The sequence below is a fragment of the Dreissena polymorpha genome, chromosome 15 (assembly GCF_020536995.1).
Source record: "Dreissena polymorpha isolate Duluth1 chromosome 15, UMN_Dpol_1.0, whole genome shotgun sequence".
NCBI classification, from domain to species: Eukaryota; Metazoa; Mollusca; class Bivalvia; order Myida; family Dreissenidae; genus Dreissena; species Dreissena polymorpha.
In genome coordinates this window covers 52,018,324-52,038,274 of record NC_068369.1, presented here as the reverse complement: position 1 = coordinate 52,038,274, position 19,951 = coordinate 52,018,324, and the positions used below count along the sequence as shown (strand labels likewise).

At 34.6% G+C, this 19,951-nt stretch overlaps 1 protein-coding gene and 1 long non-coding RNA gene across 3 annotated transcripts in view; both read right to left on the bottom strand.

The window, feature by feature from the left end:
• The window catches only part of LOC127859535 (uncharacterized), a 37,354-nt gene that overhangs the window by 12,281 nt on the left and 5,122 nt on the right, over nt 1–19,951 (bottom strand). Inside the window, exons 2-4 of one of the 2 annotated variants that reach the window (XM_052397045.1) lie at nt 18,715–18,811; nt 18,139–18,245; nt 13,350–14,589 (exon numbers count right to left, since the gene is read on the bottom strand). In XM_052397045.1, coding sequence (XP_052253005.1) covers nt 14,346–14,589; nt 18,139–18,245; nt 18,715–18,811 — 448 coding nt within the window. In that variant the 3' untranslated portion in view covers nt 13,350–14,345. Of the gene's footprint in view, nt 1–13,349; nt 14,590–18,138; nt 18,246–18,714; nt 18,812–19,951 lie in introns of those variants that run through there. The other variant, XM_052397046.1, reaches the window with a different exon arrangement.
• Nucleotides 1,605–6,861, bottom strand: LOC127859559 (uncharacterized). Its single transcript, XR_008039450.1, has 2 exons — nt 6,440–6,861; nt 1,605–2,514 (listed from the first exon to the last, which is right to left on the bottom strand). It is a non-coding gene; the product is annotated as an uncharacterized LOC127859559 (long non-coding RNA).

Below are 19,951 nucleotides of genomic sequence, written 5' to 3'. Positions count from 1 at the left end.
GTCTGAGACGAAATTTAAACCAACGTGTTTTACATAATGCATATGGTTATAAAAGAGCTCAAGAAATATGATCCGAAAAAGAATTCGTGTTATTCTCAGCTTGACTTTCATTTAAGGCAAGTGACCTATCCCCCATACAATACATGACAAAACATATAAAACTAACATCAAACTTAAAATAATTATTTAAAGGGGCATTTTCACAGATTTTGGCATGTATTGAAGTTTGTCATTAAATGCTTTATATTGATAAATATAAACACTGGATCTAAAAAGCTCTAGTCAAAACAATAATAAAATTCTAAAAAAGAAAAAAATGTCAATTTCAACTGGTCTCGAACCACTGACCCCTGGATTAAAAGTCTATCGCTTAGACCACTTGGCCATCCGTGCTCATAGTATGATTGGTGTATTTTATACTTGATATATGCAATCCTCGTAGTGTCACAAAATTTAACGACAACAACAAAACTCTCCAAATTATTCAGTCGTTTCGCGTTGAAACGCTTTATAATTTGCAGGTTTTTTAATCGTCAAAAGATGAATATAATCGATATTTTAGAGCATGTTTACTGTTCAGTATTACTTTTTCCTCAAAAATATCATAACTACAACGAACATTTGCGAATCTGAAACATTTTTGTAATTGTGTCAATTAACCAAAACGTGAAAAGGACCGTTTAAACTATGGTCACCTCCGTTGAAATTGTAAAGCATTGGTAGTTTAAAGCGGTTGAAAGGCATGCCCAACTTCACACTTAGCCCAAAATAAAAAACAAAACCCAATCAATAGTATGCTTACTTAATTTTTTGAGAACTTTTTTTTTCAATCTTCGAATAAAGCGTTGAAATTGAATACGAAATTAAAGTAAAACAAGCTATATTCTTGTTTCAACTTTCTTGTTAAATTTCCTTCGGCCAAGCTGGATACCGGCTTGAGAAAAATAAAAATGCACGACTCTGCGCTGTTCATGATTGGTAGGAACTACTAGCAAGATAGAAGCAAGCATGCCGAGGCGATTCGAAAATATGATTTATCAATACAAGTTTTTAAAGAATTGCTTAAGTATGTCATTGAAACAGAAGATAGGGTGAATGGAAAAGCGTAAGTAAGAAATTTTACACAAACCTTTTTTATTCTTCTGCGGACTTTATCGTGAGTTATCAAATGTGAGAATAAATATCAGACAAACTCAGTGACGTCACACCTGAACGCACCAACGAATCAATCAACTTAGGTTTTCATTTATTTTAAATTGATTAAAATCAAAAGAATTTGCTCGATGTATAAATGATTAAAAGGGCGCATATTAAATTGTATCGACATGTGTATGTGTACACGCTTATGTGTGATACGATTAATTAGGAGCAGATAGCGAGTTATGTCATGTTTCTTTAAAACAAGTCCATCATATTATTCGTTGTATTTATCGTACCAAAGCGGTAAAACCAGTTGTAATGGTTTAGTTCAGTCGTACAGGCCTTCGAGTACTTGTCTCAAACGAAGGACCAGCGTGTGTTCAAATTGGTTTCTCTCGTAATGATGTTGGCGTATTTCTTACTGTGTGCAGCACACTTTTCATAATCATGTTAAAACTTCGACGAAACATTAGAGCATGTTTTAATGTTTGTTTCTATAATGTGATGATCGATTGACAACAATATGATGATAGAATGACAATAAATTATAAATAATCAGATTTACAAACATGATATACATTACACAAAAACCTTAACCAACCAAAGACCTTTGAGAACATTTGAAACAGTAGATAAATACAACCCTAGCTGCCATCTTATAATCTAGCTTTCTCCCCTTCTGTCAAGCAACAACATTCAAAACATTAAATAATAATATATATTATCACTTACACTTCACAAGTGTATTTTTTAAAGAGAAAAACCGTGTGTGGTTTTTACAATTTCTCTATTCAAAACGTATCAGGCAAGCGAGACTCCTTTGGCATCCAATGGCTAGATTTCACCACTGCTATCAGAACAACATGTATTTGAAAAGCTGGATGTCACTTGAATATGATTCGTGAGCGCTTTCATTTGACTTCACTGACTTTTTGGGCAAAACGTCTGTATGGCGTCACTAGAGCATATTTAATCAGAACTTTCAAATGACTTATCTTAAATATGTTCCATCAGCATTTTATGATGGCGTCACAAGAAAACACAAAATGACAACCTGAGTTAAAATCATGACGTCACCCAAACATACTTCTTCGCCAATCTCAACGTGACATGACTAAACGTGACCGACGTCACCAGTACATAACGCATTTACAGTCGTTGTGCGGGCGATCCCCGAAGTTTTTGCAGTACCCTCGACCCCCGTTACTGCATCCTACGTCTATGCAACCCAGCCAGCCGACGCTTCGGCACAAGTGTTGGGCTGACGTCAACGTACAAAGTAACGTCAACAAAAGAAACATCGCTAGAATGATGCACGTCGTTCTTCTCGAAAAGGCGCGCGTCATAGTGAATTTGCTTCGGATATCACGCTATCTGAAAACAGAATGACAGATATTGGTCAAGGGACGGATATATTTTTCAAAAAGTGAAAACTATCTGAAAAATGCAGAAAACAGTGAAATGACGTCGTTATTTTGACGTCATGACGTTATCATTTAGCTTAACTCTTTGCAAGCAGACGCTGTAAAAGCATATTAACATTAAATAAAATGTGTTAGTTTCGGTAGATAATCGTTTCTAACCCTAGACAACCAAAGTTTCATAGGTGATTCAAAATCGATAATATGCCAAAACCAACAAATATCTTTTATGTAATAAAAAAAATGGTAAAAAATAAAAAACAGACCAATTTATGTTATTTTGGGGTGATAATTGAACATATTTAGAATATTTCGATTGATATGTAGTTAAACCTCTGTTGTGGTTTTGCATTATTATATGTGAATACTTTGTTCACATTTTGCGTACACATTTTTTCTAATGCATACACTTTATCTTTCTGTCTGAACAGTTGATAAAGGCTACATAGCGATTTATGTAACCATGTTTCATGTTTTATATATAAAAATACAGCCACCATACACTTGGTTTATTCTTTTCAAATAAAAAAATCTTAATTGTAAAGCAATGCTTCAATGAATAATATATTTTAACCAAAGTTAAATGACTTTTTATGTACCTCATTATCAATGTACAGACGATATGCTCGTTTAAGAATTCATGCTTTATTCATGCTCCATGAATTACATAACGGGGATGAAGATGTGTGTCACTAAATCGTTTTGCATACAATTAACCTGCTGCATGTTTCGTTATGTGGCGTATAACATCAATGACAGCTTGTATCAATCTCTTGCACGACGGTCACATTACATTCACCTCTGTGTTGGGCTCAGAACGGACTATTGTTATGAAAGCGTCTCATTCATGTCATGATCATTCCAAGCGTTTATCATTGAGGTTACAGTATACTAAACAATCTCTTGCACGACGGTTACATTGCATTAACTGCATTAAAAAACCATCTCATACCATGATATCTTATATCAGTCTTAATTCATTATTATATAAAATTAATATGTTTTTTATGTTAAGAAACCAACATACATACACACGTCGAAGCAATTCCTAACGTCACTCAATAAAAAAGTATGTTCAATGGTTTACTGTACATTTGTGAAGTGCATGGAATGATTCCATCTGCGTAAATGGGCAATAAAATAGTTCCAAAGAGTTGCATTAAAACTCGCAAGTTTTTGCACGAATTATCGTACATTTTAAAGTCATATTTCTTAATTTAATGCATGCGATCTTAAATATCCAATCAAATATACATTGAATGTTCGGTTGTAACTATTTTATAGACAAAATGGCGTGCTGAGCCTTTCGCACAGTTGTATGTGAGAGCAAGGAACGACAACTCTGCGTGGAGATTGAGCTTGTATAAGGCTTACGGTGACAGATGTAGGCAGTGGTTAACAGTATCCATAGGCGGGCTTCTTAGAATTCTATCAATAGCACTTTGACCTTTATTTTGCACAGTTTAAATTTTGAACTATTATTATTTACACGAAGGGAGAGGTAAGCATTTTTAAAATTGCTTATTGTCTTTTGTAATTAAACTGAACACGTACCTTACTTGTATTATTCATATTGTAAACTGGATTAATGTCTTTAAACTGATTTATTCGATATTTCCATATTAAGCTCAATTTAATAGTTGTATGATTACCCATTTTGCAAAGTCTCACATTGCTTAACAAGCTTTAAATACCTTAAACCAAAGTAGGACTTATGAGTTACAAATTGCGTGTCGGAAAGATATGATATGATTGAGACGAAATCAAGATATTCTTTCAATGCTCGTCGGTACTTACTGAAGTACTATTTGAACTTTAAACAAGGGCATGCCTATAACTGGGTCAGTATTTCATAAGCTTAATAGTACCTTGTAAAGGGCAGGTTGAACTTAACACATGGTCGAGCCCATTACAAACCAAAATAAACCTTGCGTTAAGCAGCAATTTGATGCATTATATAACATACGACGTCGCGAGGAAACAAGATACGTGAAGCACATTCTGAGAGACAGAAAGATGAACTTTCAGTATATATAAAAAATGTACTTTCAATTAAGAAATAAAAATAAACTCCTAACGTGATTAATGATTCAGCACACAGAGGTGAACTGAGTAGAAAACAACACAAAAGACTTTTGATGCACTTATGAACTACGTTAATAGCATTTCAAATTTTATGATGTAACATGGTGAACAGAATTTGAAATTTGATTTATGTAACATGGCGAATTGAATTCAAAAATGAGTTACGTAAAACGGCGAATAACATTTAAAACTGAATGATGTAACATGGCGAATAACATCGAAAACTGAATGATGTAACACGGTGAATAGCCTTTAAAATTGAATGATGTAACATTGCAAATAGCGTTTAAAACTGAATGACTTAGTATGACGAATAGCGTTTAAAACTGAATAATGTAACATGGCGAATAGTGTTAAAAATTAATTATGTAACATGGCGAATAGTGTTTAAAACTGAATGATGTAACATGGCGATTAGCGTTTAAAACTGCATGATGTAAAATGGCGATTAGCGTTTAAATTTTAATTTAAAAAAAAATCGAATATTTTATAGAACATATTTTTAATATTACACATAATCCATAAGCGAGGTTACGAATAACTATAGCTATTATTTAACATGATTTGTTTGTTTTACTAACTGTGCAGCTATATGCACAAGTGCCGGTACATATTAGGGCACTGAAGAAACCAGTTTTAATTTAAAGGTCGTATTTCATACAAAGACAAAGTATAGCAAAAAACTATAAAGACTACAACGAAAATATATCGTGTGGCCTTTACTATTATTTTTCACGTAAATTGTAAACCCTGGGGAGAACTTCCTGATTACAAACAGTAAATGAAATGCAATTTAAAGATGTCAACATAAGTATTGATAGACAAAAAACTAACGTAAATTAAAAAACGTACAATTTAAAAAATGCATTGAACGACTTAACATCGAAAAATAACCATAGTTTAGGACGTAAACCCACACCTATCTATATTGCGTTACATAAACACTGCCTCTAATTTTGTCAATATTGACGTGTCTTTTTTGTAAATGCTTAGTATGGGGTGGTTCATTATACCATAACAAGAAGGAAGCGGTAAATAGTATCTATACATCCGGTTTCTCAGTACTCTATATATAGCACTCACACCTTTATTATGTTTGGTTTAAATTATAAACTATCCATCCAAAAAAATACGTAGAGAGTGTTAAGTATTTTTTAAAGTTATTCTTCGCGATGCTTTTTTAATAAAACACTGACCTTAATTTGTCTTATTCAAATTTTAAAAGGGATTTATGTCTTCAACGCATTGTTCTGGTATTTCCTTATTAGGCACCATTCAACAATTGTGTGATTAATTACGTATTTTGAAAATCCCTGAACAACAGCCTGTTGTGGTCTGGAATTGATCTTAAGTTAGAACAAATATTGTGACAAACAATGCAAACATAACATAATGCTAACATAACTTCAACTTAATTAAGCTTGTTTAATGTTAAATATTAAATATGTCATTGAAATAGTTAATTAATACATACACAAGATCAAAATATCAAAAGTATTTCAAAATATATTTAAATCTTTAACTAAATATTAATATAATTATGTGACAACTAAACTGGCGTCTAATGTAATTTTTGTTTTAATGTAAGTTGAAGTTAAAATGTATCAAACGATTTATTAAATAGTGATCAACTACTGAAGAAAAACATATGAATTTGAAAGAGAAAATACTTCAAAACATTAAGGCATTGCTAGTTAAAGAATGTTTAATGATCACATCAAATGTGCCAATAGTGTGTGATAACAATTTAAATGAACCATTAAAGAACAACAAATATATAGTTTAGAACTTACGATAATTAATCCGCCTAGCTTTAATGCAAAGCGTCGCTGTAAAGGAATACAGAACAATCCCGTAGTAGTATTATTCTTTTTATCAACACGATATTTTATCCTCTGTCCTAAATAGTTTTTTCGGAATACTTGGAATATGTCATTATAAATACTTTAAATAATAATAATACGTTGCCAATCTTTAAGCCGAAGCTCGCATTCGTGTTTTATGCACGTGCGCCCACCACCGCCGGTGATGCAATCTTAAGTCATACGTGAAAAAGCTTTCCACTCATGATATTTTCATTCATAACCTGTCATGAATACGTTCCCCACGCCTCATGCTAACGTGTTCATTCATTCGTGCGAATGTGATCATCCGTTCGTGAACATAACTTCACCAAAAAATCATTGTGCGTTAAATTAGCTGCTAGAGGCAAAACGTACCCAGGCTGCGCATGGGGTGATCGCTGGTTTGGCATTTACTAACAACACGCAACAATGATGCAACGGCTGGTATTTGAAAGTTTTGCAAAACTCCACGCACCTAGTAACCTTTACGGTCGTCTCCATAAAAAAAACGGTGCACCATTATATTATAAACCGACTTAATTCCAGCCGGCCGATGTACCAGCTGAATGGAAGGATTAAGGGGGTTAGATACGGCTTATACGCCCACAACTGCGTCTTACTGCAACAGCTGTTTCTTCGTGAACTTATCTTAACATGATGTTCAGTTTGTTTTCTACGGTTGATTGCAGTTTCTGTGTCAAACATTTTCTGCACTTCTCATTCAACAGTATAAGGTTCAACTCGGTTTTGAAAAGAATGAATACATATTCGTTCAAGATTATTCGCTTTGTGTTTCATATAATGCTCTTTCTAGCCCAAGGTCGAATATTGCAGTGAAAACACTTGCGGTGAATAATACTTGCGGTGGTGCTCCTTTTATCATTATTTTATTGTTTTAATATGTGTTCTGTAACAATATTTTAAAATAACAACTAAATAAAGCCAAGGAAGCGCAAACAGAAGAAAACAGTTCGAACCAGGTGTTTTATTTATAGAAAAATATTGCCAGCGGTCCGACCAAAAACACACCGTAGGAAAAATCATACACACGGCCACGACATATTTTTAATTTGAATACACATTTTATATTCAAGGGTCTTTTCACAGATTTTGGCATGTATTGAAGTTTGTCATTAAATGATTTATATTTGTAAATGTTAACATTGGATCTAAAACGCTTCATTAAAAAAAGAATAGAATTAAAAAAATAGAAAAAAGTTACCCTCAACCGGGCACGAACCACTGACCCCTAGAGTCCTGGAGTAAAAGTCTACCGCTTAGACCACTCGGCCATCCGTGCTCATAGAGTGAGGATTTTTTTTATAATTTTATACAAGCAATCCTCGTAGTATCACAAAATATTACGACAACAACAGAACACTCCAAATTATTCAATCGTTTCGCGTTGCAACGCTTTATAATTTTCAGGCTTTTAAATCGTCACAAGAGCATGGTTACTATTTAGCATTACTGTTTCCTCACAAATAGCATAACTATAACAAAAAAAGCAAATCTGAAACAACTTGTTTAATTGTGTCAATTTATCAAAACGTGAAAAGGCCCCTTTTAAGTTGATAACGAGGACGTGGATTTTATTGTAAACACGGACGTGTCTATATACCTTAAAAAAGAGCAACCACAAAGCATCAGACACTAAAAACATTAAAACCCATTTAATGTTTTTGATTTATCCTTTTGCATGTTGCGCGTCCTTGAGACGTCACGTGCCTATTCGCGCGGATTTGCAACATATTGCATCATTGCAAAGTTCAAAAGTAAAAAAACAACAATGGCCATGCATTTCATGACACGACTAAGCATAAAGCCTATACACCGACATTATTTTAAAAGGTATGCGTGTTATGACGTTGATGGATGTGTTGACTTTGTATTGCTATTTTTAAGATTACGGGTTGCAATTATGATAATAATAATAAGTATTATTATTATATGTAGAAGTAGCAGTTGTTGTATAAAAAGTAGTTGTAGCACAAGAAGTTGTTGTAGTAGTAGTAGTAGTAGTAGTAGTAGTAGTAGTAGTAGTAGTAGTAGTAGTAGTAGTAGTAGTAGTAGTAGTAGTAGTAGTAGTAGTAGTAGAAGTAGTAGTAGTAGTAGTAGTTGCAGTTAGTAGTAGTCAGTAGGTAGTCATTAGTAGTAGATAGTAGTAGTAGTAGTATAGTCGTGTATTAGTAGTAGTAGTAGCGTAGTATAATTGAAGTGTAGTAGTAGTAGTGTGTAGTAAAGTAGTAGAAGTAGTAGTAGTATAGTAGTAGTATAGTAGTAGTAGTAGTCGTCGTAGTTATAGTGTCGTCTAGTAGTAGTAGTAGTAGTAGTAGTAGTCGTAGCGTCGTACGTCGTAGTAGTTAGTAGTCGTAGTAGTGTAGTCGTCGTAGTACGTCCGCGTAGTGTAGTCGTTCGTGTCGTCGTCGTCGTCGGTCTTGTAGTCGTCGTCTTAGTCGTCTATCGTCGTCTGTAGTAGTAGTCGTCGTCGTCTAATCGTGTTCTCGTTAGTCGTGTCGTGTAGTCGTGTAGTAGTAGTCCTTTAGTAATATAGTAGTAGTAGTATACTAGTAGAAATAGTAGCAAGTATGAAGCTAGTCGAAGTAGTAGTAGTAGTCGTACTAGTAGGTAGTACTACTAGTTAGTAGTCAGAAGGTGTTTTTAAAAGTAAGAAAGAATATTTAAACATGTATCCACGAAACTCTTTGACTCGAGATTGCAGAAGACAATAGTACTCTCGGATTCGGATCACTTGTGAATTAGTGAAGAATTTCTTGCATAGGACCAATATCGTCAGAGGGTATGTACATGTCAGTCAAATAGCTAGTACATATCATGTGCATACATGCATACAAACATCGGTCGGAAATGTATATAACACAAATCAAAAAATACCATGCTCTGGGAAAAAAGGTCTTAATGCATGTGCGTACATTTTCGTCCCAGTTTTGCTTGTTCAGCTTGTAGTGTTGGTAGTGCATTATTATTTTCTGACCACACTAAACACGTGTGATATTAAGTCGTTTAGATAAACCAAAGCTGGATGCTATTCCGTTTAAACGACGGCAAAAAGGGTACATAGCGTGCGGAAAACCATCAAAACCGCATTCCAAACTGTGGCGCAGTGATTTTCTTGGTGTCAGTTCTGTTCAGTTTGAATTTTCGCCGTTTTCAACAGTCTTTTAATAACATCACGACGATCAGTGTATCAACGTCCCGTTATCCTAAGAAATGTGATCTATTTGAATAAAGAACTCATACAAATTGTCAGTCAGTTAGAGGTAGGAACACAATGAACGAAGAAGAATTTAATGAGTTACGTACCCGTGCCGGGAATCAAACATGTGATTATTGGTTTTGTAGTCCAACAATACCAGCTGAGATAGCCGACCCTTTTCTTGATGTCAGTAACTGCCAAATTGAACGACCATTATCCAATACGAAGTAGTAACGCACGATCTGTCATAGCTCTCATACTACTTAAATTTACCGCGGGTACTATTAAGTATGCTTAAATGTACCCCGGTAACGGAAAATATACTTAAACGTACCCGGTCCATTAAGACTTTTACCCGAGTTTTATTTCCGCCCTAAATCGGCTGATGTAAAACGCGCTACGGAATACGAAACAAAATTCTCTTTGAACAAAACCTGATTTAACATTCTTTTTTGGGGTATGAGTTTCGATAATAAATAGGCCATTAAACAAAATATTGACATAAATATGAACATAATTATTTGTTTAAGCCGATAACGATCAATTTAGAGTTAGAATTCTCGCGTACGTTTTAGTATATTTCACGTACCCGGGGTACATTTAAGTATTCTTAAGCGAACCCGAGGTAATTTAAAGTAGTAACCGAGCCGACAATGACCCATCGCCGGACACCCCCGGTCTATTCATTACGTTACCCTCCATTCCTAAGCGTATGAGCGGAGCGTAATCAGCAGCCGTGGGTATCCGACGAGGACAATGACCAATCAAGCAGTATAAAGTGCCTCTATGCAGCTCATATGGACTTGGAATAATTTCCGACACTTTCGGTCTAAACTGGATTTACGTTAAAAAGAGACGTTCTTTAACGAAAAATACCATACAAGCGGAAAGTGTTGCCCCGTATAAACATGTGTAGGTTACAGTATACTAAATAACCGTTTCATGAAGGGCTGTACTCTCTAAAAAAATGTCATAATTGATTCGAAGGCATGTTGTACACTTTAAACTATTGTTCTGGTTTAATCTTTTGGAGAATGTAGTAGGGCACGAATAGATGCTCACTACTAAATCCCTGAAATATGATAAACTTAGAGACTTAAGAAAAATATTGCACTGAAAAAGGTTACATTCTACTAGAAAACGATCGGAAAACAAGTTGCAAAAACAGTCGATGTTGACTTTTCACAAGTTCTTTTTTGGTACGTACATGACATATCTTTTTTATTGCACAAATCGACTCCGCGTTGAATGGCCTTTAAGAAAAGGTATGGTTATGGGGGTCTCTATGTGCAAAATGTTGCATTTATTTTCGCTTAAAGATGTCGCTTTTACATTGAATTATGCAATCTCTTGCACGACGGTTACATTACATTCACCTCTGTGATGGGCTCAAAACGAACTATATTTATGAAAGCGTCTCATTCATGTCATCATCATTCCAAGCGTTCATCGTGGGGGTAGCAGTATACTAAACAATCTCTTGCACGACGGTTACATTACATTCACTGCATTGAAGAAAACCATCTCATATCATAAAATCTTATATCATTCTTAATTCATAATTACAAAATTGATATGGTATTCTTGATGTTAACAAACCTACATACATGCATACGTCGAAGCAATGCCTAACGTCACTCAATAAAAATTATGTTCACTTGTTTATATTTATGTGCGTGGAATGATTACATCTGCGTAAATGGGCATTAAAATAGTTCGAAAGAGTTGCATTAAAACTCGCGTTTGCTAGATGCATCGTAAATTTTAAATTCCTATTTCATTATTTTACGCCTCTGATCCTAAAAAATCCAAATCAAAGATACTTTGAATGCGTTTGTTCGGTTTTACCAAGTTTCTGGGCAATATGGCATGCTGAGCCTTTCGCAGAGTTGTATGTGAGAGCAAGGAACGACAACTCTGCGTGCAGATTGTGAATTATAAAGGGACACTATTTAGTATATTGTGACCTGTACACTGCACATGCTAGTCTTGGATGACACATTACACACATGCATTAGGCCCAGTTTTTCCCAGAACGAGGCTCTCATATTTTTGGACAGACGAGCAGTATAGAAATACCTTATTATGCAAGCACAATTAATCACGAGCAATAAATTGGGAGTGGGTACATATAACTGAATATCAATCAAGATTGAATCGTCATGATAGGCATCTATTTGCCGGCCAATTCAAAATACACGGTACTCTTTGCAGCTGAAATCGTGGGTGCGCTTTGGGCTATCGGAATAACACACTACTTCGGGCGGATTAGTAGGGATTTTCTTTATGAAATTTATTCATTCATAAAGAAGGTTTTCAAGTATTTCGTGTTTTTTTCTCTAATTATTTCGCTTACCTAATGACAGGAAGTGGCAAAATGAGAAAGAACGCATTACTTTTCATTAACAGTTGAATGCCTCATTCAGTAAGTTAAACACCCGAGACTGTTATGGTAAAGATATTTACACCGGTAGTATATAATTACTTCTGCTTCTTTTTCGAATGCAATTCTGACAGACGACATCCTTCTCTGACTGGTAAAATAATTGAATGCGTAAGCAGTCTCGTTTCAGACAGAATCCGACAGCTGAAATATATTAGACCGGTGATAATATTGAATGGTTAATTATTCTTTTAAATGCTCAAATTCACAGAGTATTAAACTCAACAAATACCGACAGTTTTGTTGCGGTCGATATCGAGTATTGAAAGATTGCTTGCACAATAAAGGAAGATAACCTTACGAATGACGAGATCTTTTTTTTACCAAGTCAAGAATCTATGTATGGTTGTGAACTTACGTTTGACCAATACCCAATAATCTGGTGTTTTTCCGCACAAAATAACTTGTGGTTAGATAACAAACATGTTTATCCCTAAGGGCTTCATGATAAAACTGACAACTTTTAAAGCATGTTTTCCAATGTATAACAGTTTTTAAATGAAGTCATTTGAAAGATGCATCTGTCCTCTTCCAATAATTGCCATCAAAACTTTATACTTTAAATATAAAGTATAACATACATAGGAACACACAATGACCGCCTGTAAAGGGACCTTTGAACAGATTTTGACATGTATTGAAGCTTTTCATTAAATGCTTTATATTGATAAATGTAAACATTCGATCTAAAAAGCTCTAGTAAAAAAAAAATGAAATTAACGAACAAAAAAGTAACCCTCAACTGGGCTCGAAACACTGATCCTTGGAGTAATATCTTTTGCTTAGACCACTCGGCCATCCGTGCACGTACAATGAGTGATGTATTTTATACTTAATATAAGAATTCCTCGTAGTATGAAAAAAATAATAACGACAACAGAACTCTCCAAATTATTCAATCGTTTCGCGTTGCAATTTATAATTTTCAGGTTTTGAAATTATATTGAAAGATGCATATAATAGATATTTTATAGAATGGTTAATGTTCAGTATTACTGTTTCCTAACAAATATCATAACTACAACGAAAATGTGCGAATCTGAAATAACTTTTTTTTAATTTTGTGAATTTACCAAAACGTGAAAGGTCCCTTTAATTCATATTTTCAATAACGTTATTAAATCACCAATAAACCACAAACAATGCACGATTTGACTTCATAATACAATAATAAAACAGTTTTAATAAGTCGTGATGAGAAAAAGACATACAATTTAAACAGACGTTTTAAATCAGTTTCTTTACACATATGAAAATAAAAAATATATTAATAATCATAATTAACATTTACATTAATACATAAAATAAGCATTTAATGTGGAATTCATTTGTGCATGCATTTAAAAAAATATTTTTTACAAGATGTTCAATCGGCATACATAATTGAATATAGGCGTGTAAAGCAATGTGAACTCTATACTTTAATACTAAACGTGATCATTTACGGTGGAATTTTAAATGAAGACGCATTATTTGTTTAATCTTATTTGTACAAGATTATCAATCCACATAGTGTAAAGAATTTTATATAGGCATGTAAAGCAATTCGTACATTAAACAATCAACTTCCATCACACACAAAATAATTAGTTAATTCCAGTCATAAACGAATTGATATACCGTGAAATCAATATCATTTGTCGGATAATTTTCGTTTATTTTTGTAAAATCCGCAATCGAACCACTCAACTCCTAATTTATATGTCAGACACTTAATACAATGCAAGAATATAAGATCAAACCAAACTGCCAGATTGTATGAAGCCACTCACGAAAATAAAAGAATGTACGGTTTACGTTCACGTCGACAGTTTATATTCGAATATTTCAATGGCATGATGTATTTCCTATTTTAAATTATTGCGTAATCGCGGACTGGAGTTCGATACAAAAATTTGGCATACAAACAAATATGTAGGAAAGTTGATGTAAAATAACACCTGCAAGTTGCAAGTCTACGCTTTCGCTCAAGCGATATAAATGCAAGCCTTTATGTAAGTAGATGCATTAACACAAATAAAGACGATTTAATCGTTATCTTAATGTTGACGCGTATAGTTTTTACATAAACATTATAAAGTATATTAACAAACTGAATAATTTATTTTCCACGCATATAAAATCATAAAAATACAATACACAAAATAGTTCAATGTTAGGAACTAAATATTGCGTGAGCAAATAAGCGATCGGCTCTAAGATTTCGGCGCAGGCGCCTTATACAGTTTCAGCGTATACAACAAGTTGGTAAACGCGCCCAGGTTGATAAGCCCGTCGTCCCCTACGGCGCTCTTCATGAAAAATTCAATCTCCTTTTCCTCCAGATGGCGTCCCGTCGCCGTCTGCAGCGTCTTCAGTCCCTCCTTCGCCTCCTCGCCATCGAGCTTCCCACTTCCGTCCGCGTCCAGCTCTTTAAATTTGGTGATAACCTCCTGACAACTGAAACGACGAAATAGTCATCGTTCTGGAAAACGGCATTTAATGCATGGACGTAAAGTGTCGCCCAAAATTAGACTGAGCAGTCCACATAGGCAAACCAGGGACGACACTTCCCGCTGATATTGTAGTTTCCGTTTACATGAAGTCCCTTCTTAGTGAAAATCCAGTTAAGGCAGAAAGTATCGTCTCTGATCGGCCTGTGCGTTCTGCACAGGCCAATATAATACTTCACACAAATGCATTAAGCCCCGTTTTCAAAGAGCGAGGCTAAAATAGTTTGCATTCGCAGACGAAAGTAGCTGACAGGTTTTAAAAAGTCAGTTTCCTGGTTCCCGTTTATCCGCACATTTCGTGTCTGCATTATGTGTTGACCTGGAGTGTGACCCAGCAATCCTGTATAATTGAATTTTACCAGACTTACAAAATATGGGGCGAATTTTGATTGTTGGCTGCAATTTGCAGCTTTGTAGTTCTTACTGAAAGATGTTGAAATCTGATGTAGTCTTGTGTTGTTGTGGAAGCCTGTGTATCAGGAGAAAACCCCAATGACCAGTATGGCGATCAAAAACCAAAGTCCCATAATTCCGTGAACGGGTTTTGAATCCGTATCCATCTAGTTGAGAATCGCATGTATCAACAACTGCGCGATCCGGACAACCTTCCTAACAAAGTTCAGTTTGGAAAATGTCAAGAGATTCCTTAAAATCATTAATCTTGTTTAAGCATCTGGGGCCCGTCTTATCAAACATCGTTCGACATTCTCACCTTACGATGCAATTTTTGAAGCGCCATATATACGTTAACTTCAAATATATAATTACTTTTGTTGAACATTTCAATTCATTTCCAAATAAGCTGTCAAATATGTAATATATTAGAAACATACAAATCATTATCACTTACATTTTTAAATTACAAAATTCAATCGTAAGTTAACATTGTCGTACAATCTTTGATAAGACGGACCCCAGGCGTTTTTTCCTATTTAAATTCAATTGTTTCGAACATTTTATAAATATTGCCTAAGATTTATCCTTCATGCTTTAGCATCATATGCTGAACATCGTTTTCTATGTTATATAAATGTCACGGATATCTTCATCTTAAAATAAGTAAAATAAAGCTTTTTGAGCGTGTTTACTGGCTCCGTTTTGTTATACTGACAAGTCGCATCCCGTTGTATTTGCTCAAAAGACATTGCAACGTCAAGTGACCCAATGTTCTAGTAATTTTAACAACTTTGCGGTTTTATTATGACGTTAAAAAAGCCATACATTTTCTTTCTGAATTTAAAAGCATGTGAAACACAATCACACGCTCTGCGTTTCATACCACAATCTATCAAACGCTCTTCCAAGAAATGTCTTACATACATCGCCAATGGCTCGATTACTTACAAAAAACCTCGGCTCATCAAATATAGTATGAAATTACAATTCGTGTCGTATCCTATATGGGCCGTGCTCTGTAAAAAAGGAGTAAAATGCATTTCCGTAAATTGTTATTCCAGATGTGCCTGTGGAGTCCGCATAGGCTAAACAGGGACGAAACTTTCCGCCTTAAATTTTATATTGGTATAAAACTTTGTTGAAACGAAAGATAACATAAAAGCGGAAAGTACAATCCCTGATTAGCGTGTGCGGTCTGCAGAGGCTAATCTGGGACGGCATTTTACGTACATGCATTAAACCCTTTTTTCACAGAGCACGGCCCATATGTAAGTAGGAGGCACTGCATTTGTTTTTAAAGAAATCATGATCTGACATTTTCTATTAAAACTATTTATTGACTGTCGTTGTATAACGTTGCGAAAAATTAAGCACATATCAATGTAACACAGGAACAAATAAGTCAATGGATTTGCAGTAGGTTGTTTGGAAAACAAGAAGAGAAAAACTTACTATAGGTCTTTCATATTTTGAGTGCGATTGAACTGGGGCTTTTTTCAAACAAATATGTCTTTTTTATATAAGTTGTATTTAGTTTAAACATTCGACAAAATTTAACATGATATTAATTTATAATATATAATGCACCTGCTGATGTTTTATTAGACCTGTTTTTTCTTATGCATGTGATGACAATACAGGGACACGTCAAGTCATCTAAGATATTATTGAAGCCTACACTATAGTGGTTTCATTAATCATATTTTATTATTAGTGGTTGTAATTAGTTCGCTCTATTTGTATTTAATCGCGGGCATCTTGTTCAACAGACCGGAACCATTTTCGAACTCATACAAGATATCATAACAACAAATCTCATGACCAAGTTTCAGAAACATTGTACTTAGAAGGTGACATCTAGCGCGTCTAACAGCTTTTTCTTTTATTTGACCTAGTGACCTAGCTTTTTACCCCACCTGACCCAATTTTGAACTCCGACAAGATATTATTGGGAGAAATGTTCAGACCAAATTTCTTGAAGATTTGACAATTAATATGGCCTCAAGAGTGTAAAGGGCGCACTCTGCCATTCGCCAAATTAGCCAATGCCTACAAATTGACTTATTTGGCTAAAGAAAAATCTATTTGGCTACAACTTTTTCTTCATTAAAACCTAAAAATAGCAAAAAAATAGAAGAATTTCGCCATAGCAAGGCACATTTGGCTAAAGAAATGTTTGAGCCAGAGGAAGCTGGCGGCGATGTTTATGTTAAGGGCGCACAACGCACAACGAACGACATACAAGAGTTGATACAAATAAATCTCACCATGAGCACTGTAGCTTTGTCACAAACGTGCCTGTTAAAAGGTTGCGATTTCAGTTATGGTCAAGGGTAAATAACTAGAGAAATGTAATATTTAATTTAAAAAAACAATAGATGTATTTTAAATAAGGGTAAACCTATGTATCGTCTTTATCTCGATACAAGTAGCATAGCAGTTAACGCAGCTATGTAATACATCATAATGCATGTCATCAGAACATGATAATACAAATTACAATATGTATAATCTGCATCTTAAGACAAAGTATACATCGGGGTAGGTGGAGCATCTGAACAGTGTGGTATTAGTAAAAGTAACTATAGTCTGTACTTAAATAAAACAAACATACTGATTGCCCAGGCACATGTAGAACTGCTGGAATTCTCTCTCTTCAGTCTGTATTTACATAAACCAAAACTTACTGATTGCCCGAGCACAAGTAGAACTGCTGGAACTCTGTATATATAGTCTGTTTATTAACACTTATTAAACTTTCTGATAGCCCAGGCACATGTAGAACTGCTGCTATTCCGTATCTATAGTGTGTATCCCCAATAGTCTTTATCTCAATAATTCAGACTTACTGATCGCCCTTAGCCTGTATCTACATACATTAGACTTACTGATCGCCATTGCACATGATTCTATAGCTTGTATCTACATACACCAAACTTACAGATCGCCAATGCACATGATTCTATAGTCTGTGCCTACATACACCAAACTAACTGATCGCCCATGCACATGATTCTATAGCCTGTATCTATATACACCAAACTTACAGATCGCCCATGAACATGATTCTATAGTCTGTTTCTACATACACCACACTTACTGATCGCCCATGCACATGTAGAACTGCTGAAACTCCCATATACTCATGATGCCATTTTTGTCCTTATCAAAAGTGTTGAACATCACTTCCGCCTGCTCAACGTCTAGCTGGAGTTTAAGGTTACATTATAGGTTACATTATACAAAACACTTGAATTATTAAAGGCTATCATCTCTTAATAAATTAACATTTTTATTCGAAGGCATGTTTACCGTTTAGACGCTTGTTCTGGCTTTATCTTTCGGAGATATAGATAGGTTGCGCATATGCGTTTACTACTAAATCCCTGAAATATTATAGATTTAGAGGCTATTGAAAACCATTGCGCTATTGTAAAACATTCCAATTAAAAACAGCCTCAAAAAAGAAGGCGCAAAAAGATTCGAATTTGTTTAGCGTCTTTCTTGCAAACCAGATGACATATATTGTATTGCCTACATGAACTCAGTCTGGAATGCCCTTGAAGAAACAGTATAGTCATTGGGGTCTCAATGTTTAAAATGTTACATTTATGTTTCTCAAAAGTTATGGGCCTTAACATTAATTGCATTGGACTTGCAAAACGTTTATTGATACCTGGAATTCCTTTTGAAAGAGATCGGTCGCCTGCTCTTTCTTCAGATTACGTACGTTGTTCTGCATGTACTTCTCGAATACGTCCATCACCTCTTTGCTGAAAATGATGAAGTCACGAATGAATATCGCACGAACTTTGCAACTTTTTAAAAGCACTGCAAACACATAAATGTTTGTTCTACATCAAGAGGCGTTGATATTTTGTATTTAATTTATAAACCATTGGTATGAAGTTAGTGTTATGATTGACGTCGATGGAATGGTTGTGTTGTTATTCTTTTCGCTATTCTTGTTGCGTTTGTTTTGTGAGTGTTGTTGTTTGTCGAACACGCTATATGACCTCTTTGTTGCATATGCACAATTTACACATGGTGACTGTAACCAATGGTTGCAATCGTTTAAGGCTTGAATCAAAAGCGAATGAATCTGAAAACAAGACAACACAATATCTCAAAAAGTACTTCAGGTTAAGTGAAACATAAAACATTATCCACAAAGTACTTCATGTTAAGTGAAACATGAAACATTATCCACAAAGTACTTCAGGTTAAGTGAAACATGAAACATTATCCACAAAGTACTTCAGGTTAAGTGAAGCATGAAACATTATCCATAAAGTACTTCAGGTTAAGTGAAGCATGATCTTGACGGAGTATCTGTTTCATTTTATTATTACAACATTGTCTGCAGAGGATGCAAGCAGTTGCGCTATTTTTTGTTATATTGCTGAAACCTATTAACGATCTTTCTTACACGTTTCTTGTTTGACAATTATCGACGGAAAATCCTTAACTTGATAATTTAATGTCTTTTTAACCTCTTAATTAACCTCGTGATAAAGTTTGAGAAGTGTCCGTTTTGCTATATAATTAGTGAGATTGATTGTGTCTAGTTGTTGAAGACGTGTTCAGCCTGTAAACAACTACTTTACGATTTGTGCAATTAAGTCATATACATATAAAATATCTATCAATTAACATGTTTTTGATAAATCTTTTAGCATATACACGACACGTGAGATATCGAGTTTGTTTTTATTGTTGGTGCTGTTTTGTTGTTATTTGTGTTGTTATTCTTGCTTTTGACGACATTACTGATTTTGTGTATGTTGTTGTTTCTTATGCATGTTGTTTCTTTCTGTATTGTTGGTGTTGATGATATATTTTCTGTTAGTTTGGAATAGCTGGGTTTTTTCTTTATGATTATTTGTATATATTATTGGTGTTGTGATGGATTT